Source organism: Terrapene carolina, unplaced genomic scaffold, assembly GCF_002925995.2.
Source record: "Terrapene carolina triunguis isolate 2854851 unplaced genomic scaffold, T_m_triunguis-2.0 Scaffold5964, whole genome shotgun sequence".
NCBI lineage: Eukaryota > Metazoa > Chordata > Testudines > Emydidae > Terrapene > Terrapene triunguis.
In genome coordinates this window covers 1-3,867 of record NW_020670315.1, presented here as the reverse complement: position 1 = coordinate 3,867, position 3,867 = coordinate 1, and the positions used below count along the sequence as shown (strand labels likewise).

Below are 3,867 nucleotides of genomic sequence, written 5' to 3'. Positions count from 1 at the left end.
AAGGGAGAACACATCAGAGGCTGACAAAGGCCCTCTCTGCAGGGCTTTTTCCACTGCTGTGGTAACGGAGCATGGGGGCCTGCAGTGCAAGGATATGGCCCCAGCTGGAGCTGGCCTGGAGACCAGCTGGGGGAGGCAGAGCCCTGGGGGCAGGCTGGGGAGGGAGGGTTAATCCAGGGAGGTGGGGGTTAATTCCATTTCTAGCTGGGTTTCTTGCCACTGAGCTCCGTGCCTAATACAGACATTCACAACTGATGTTTATTAATTAGCCGATCTGTCCTCTGGGACATGGAGCTGTTCTGCTGAGACACGGACCTGTACGAGAGCTTGCTCCAGGCCTGCCGGCCTTTCCGCTCTTGCTTATTCAGGCCTCACCCTCTGTCCCTCCTGGGCGTAAGGTCTGTCAAGTGCAATGGCACTGTGCCAGCTCTGCCATTGCTCCAAACCCACCTGTCTCTGCACTCTGCTCAGCAGCTGTCACGCTCCCTGCAGCCTCCGTGGGGACTAGCTCCTTTGACGGGTTGGCGGGATCTGGGTTGCAAAGAGCCAGATTCCGAGTGGTGCCCACCCATTGTGACTGTGGGATTCCCTTTTAGACCAAGTTTTCTCCCCCTGTCCCTCCTCCATCCACAAAATAAGTCAGATTGGCCTCAGAATTGGTAAGTTAGACCTGGGGCCATGGTCAAATTTGTCTATAAATTTTGAAGCGACTTGGACAAGGGCTTCCTGAATTATGACTGTCTAATCATGGAAGCATCCCTCACCATTCCAAAAGCGCGTGTGGGGGGTGGACTTTACCACTCTGCAGCAAAACCAAGAGAAAGGAGAGGGATGAAATCACCGTGCCTGGCTCCCCTCGCTGAGCTCGAGTGCCTGGCACCAGCCTTTCGCTGATGAATGGGAAGTTACCAATGGTGTTAATTAATATCGCTAGGCAGCATCAGCTCTGCCAAGCCCAGCATGGGACATCAGTGAGCACTGGGGACCTGAGCTTCCATGGAGGAGGCTGTGGGCCTTTCCCCACAGGAACCCCCTCACTGGGGGGGGCTGGGCAATGGGGAAAGAGAACTGCTTGTCCAAAGCTTGTGAGGGAGCCAGTCTCTCTGGATCCTGGGGCCCCCAGCAAGGCGCCCCATGCATGTACTGCCCCAGCCAGCCTGGAGCTGGCCTTGTACCCTGCCCCGTGGTTCCGAGCAGCGTGGGGCTCCTCTGCCAAACCCCAGGAGGTCTGTTAGATGGAGCAGGCAGGGAGCTCTGGTGCTTCCCTCCAGCTGCCCCACCTTCTCCTGCGGCACCTCTGAGCTGCTCTCCAGTGCCCTACTCCCCCTTGCAGCCAGATTCCTGCCCCCTCGGGCCTCCTGGCTCCACTCTCCCCTATTCCCCTGTATCCATAGACCCACCCTCATCAAAGATTCCTTGAGGCTGGGTGGAGGCAAGTGCTGTCACCCTCTGTAGCTCGCTGGGGGGATCCCGCTACAGACACCAAGGAAGCTGCTGCTTGTGCTGGGGCATCACACACGGAGGCTACATCTGCACTGGCGCTGGGGTGTAATTTCCAGACGTACCCACACTAGCTTTGATCGAGCTGCAGCCACAGCTGCACAGGCGGGGGAGCGTTAGCCACCCTGCATCTGCACCTAGGGTCTCGTGGGGCGGCCGGCCCCTGGTGCCACCGTGGCTACCTGCCTGTTTTTAGCGTGCTCGCTCAGTCAGAGCTAGCCTGATACATCTCGAGCTGGGAGCCCAGCAGAGCCATGCGCTGCGACACACCTGTTTGGTGTGTTTGTTAGCCCACCCCAGAGCAGCTCACCCAGGGCGTTGATCTGTGTGTCTAACTCCCACCACTGGGGGAGCTCTCGGGCCGGAGGGGGTCCCCCAGAAAGACCCCAAAGCATCAGCCCCCATCTCCGAGGCCCTGGCGCATTTGTGCATGTGCTCTGCACTCTGATAAGAGCACTCCCTAGCTCTTTGCATCTTCCTCCTCCTAAAGGAAGCCTCAGTGCCAAAGGGATTGCTAAGCAGTGTCACAGGTGTGAGTCCCGGGGGCCGGTTAGAGGCTAGCTCTGCGGCCTCTCCCGTGCTCCAGGGTCCCAAGAAGGTCCCTCCATCAGCTTTCCCGGCCTGTGGGGCCAGTCCCTGCATGCAGCACAGGGGCAGATGGGGAGTTACAGGGGGCTGGCTGCCCAGCCACCTGACTGACCCCATCACACGTGCCTCAGCTCAGTGCCCTCTGGTGTCCCTGTGGATCATTGCTCAGTGCTGTCTGTGTGAGGGGTAGCTGGGTGGGTGCTTGCAGGCCCCTATTTTGGGGGCATTTACATTCCCTTTACATAATCGAGTGCTTTGCCTGTAATTGACTAGCCGTGTGGAGGTGTGGCTAGCTTCTGAGCCCCTTCCTGTCCCTCCTTTGCTTTCCCAGTGCCAGCAGCCCTCACGCTGGACCCTGTCACAGCTCACCAGCGCCTCATCCTCTCGGATGACTGCACCATCGTGGCCTACGGCAACTTGCACCCGCAGCCGCTGCAGGATTCACCCAAGCGCTTTGACGTGGAGGTGTCGGTGCTGGGCTCAGAGGCCTTCGGCAGCGGCGTGCACTACTGGGAGGTCATCGTCTCGGAGAAGACCCAGTGGATGATCGGGCTGGCGCATGAGGCTGTCACCCGCAAGGGGAGCATTCAGATCCAGCCCAGCCGCGGCTTTTACTGCATCGTCATGCACGACGGCAACCAGTACAGCGCCTGCACCGAGCCCTGGACCCGGCTCAATGTTAAGAGCAAGCTGGAGAAAGTAGGTGTCTTCTTGGACTATGACAAAGGGCTCCTGATCTTCTACAACGCTGATGACATGTCGTGGCTGTACACCTTCCGGGAGAAGTTCCCCGGCAAGCTCTGCTCGTACTTCAGTCCTGGCCAGAGCCACGCGAATGGCAAGAACGTGCAGCCACTCCGCATCAACACCGTCCGGATCTAGGAGGGAGCAGGGAAGGGAGCCTGGAGCCGTACAGCTCCCTCCTGGCCGGCAGGCTGAGTCGAGAGTCCCTGCTAAGACAGTTCCCACCTACCCCTTCCTGCAGGGCATGGGGAGATTGTCAGGCTCCGGGGCTGTGCTGTTCCTAGCTCGGACCTCCCGGCATTATCCGCGTGTGGGAGGGTGCAGGGCTGGGGCAGGGGGGTTGTGGCACTGTTGGTATTTCAGTGTGCGAGGATGCAGCATTCCTGCCTCCCTGTCTGCGTCAGTTTCCAGACTAACCCAAGGATCCGGGCTGAGTGTGGACATACAGCTGGCTATCCCTGGCATGATCCCGGCATCGCCATGGCCACTCTGCCAGGATTGATGCAGACTGGACTCTGTGCTGGCATGGAGCAGAGATCAAGGCACCTTGCAGAGCTGCTGCTGAACTGCTGTGTGGTATCTCAGCTCACCTGTGAGCTCCCAGCTGGGTTTGCTTCTGGGGACAGAGCATGAACCATCCTCCACAGTGCTAGTGACCTGGCAGCATCTGCTCTTAGTATGTGTTACATTGGCATTCAGGGGCCCAAGGATCATTAATGATTTGGAGGATGGCTTGGATTGCACCCTCAGCAAGTTTGCAGATGACACTAAACTGGGAGGAGTGGTAGATACGCTGGAGGGTAGGGATAGGATACAGAGGGACCTAGACAAATTAGAGGACTGGGCCAAAAGAAACCTGATGAGGTTCAACAAGGACAAGTGCAGAGTCCTGCTTTTAGGACGGAAGAATCCCATGCACCGCTACAGACTAGGGACCGAGTGGCTAGGAAGCAGTTCTGCAGAAAAGGACCTAAGGGTTACAGTGGATGAGAAGCTGGATATGAGTCAACAGTGCGTCCTTGTTGCCAAGAAGGC

General features: G+C 58.2%; 1 protein-coding gene across 1 annotated transcript; it reads left to right on the top strand.

The window, feature by feature from the left end:
- Positions 1 to 2,419: 2,419 nt before the first annotated feature.
- LOC113408284 (E3 ubiquitin-protein ligase TRIM62) lies at positions 2,420 to 3,075 on the top strand (the record flags this gene model as incomplete). Its single annotated transcript, XM_026661467.1, has 1 exon — positions 2,420 to 3,075. A coding segment is annotated over one exon (551 nt), but the record flags the coding sequence as incomplete, so codon positions are not given.
- Positions 3,076 to 3,867: the final 792 nt, after the last annotated feature.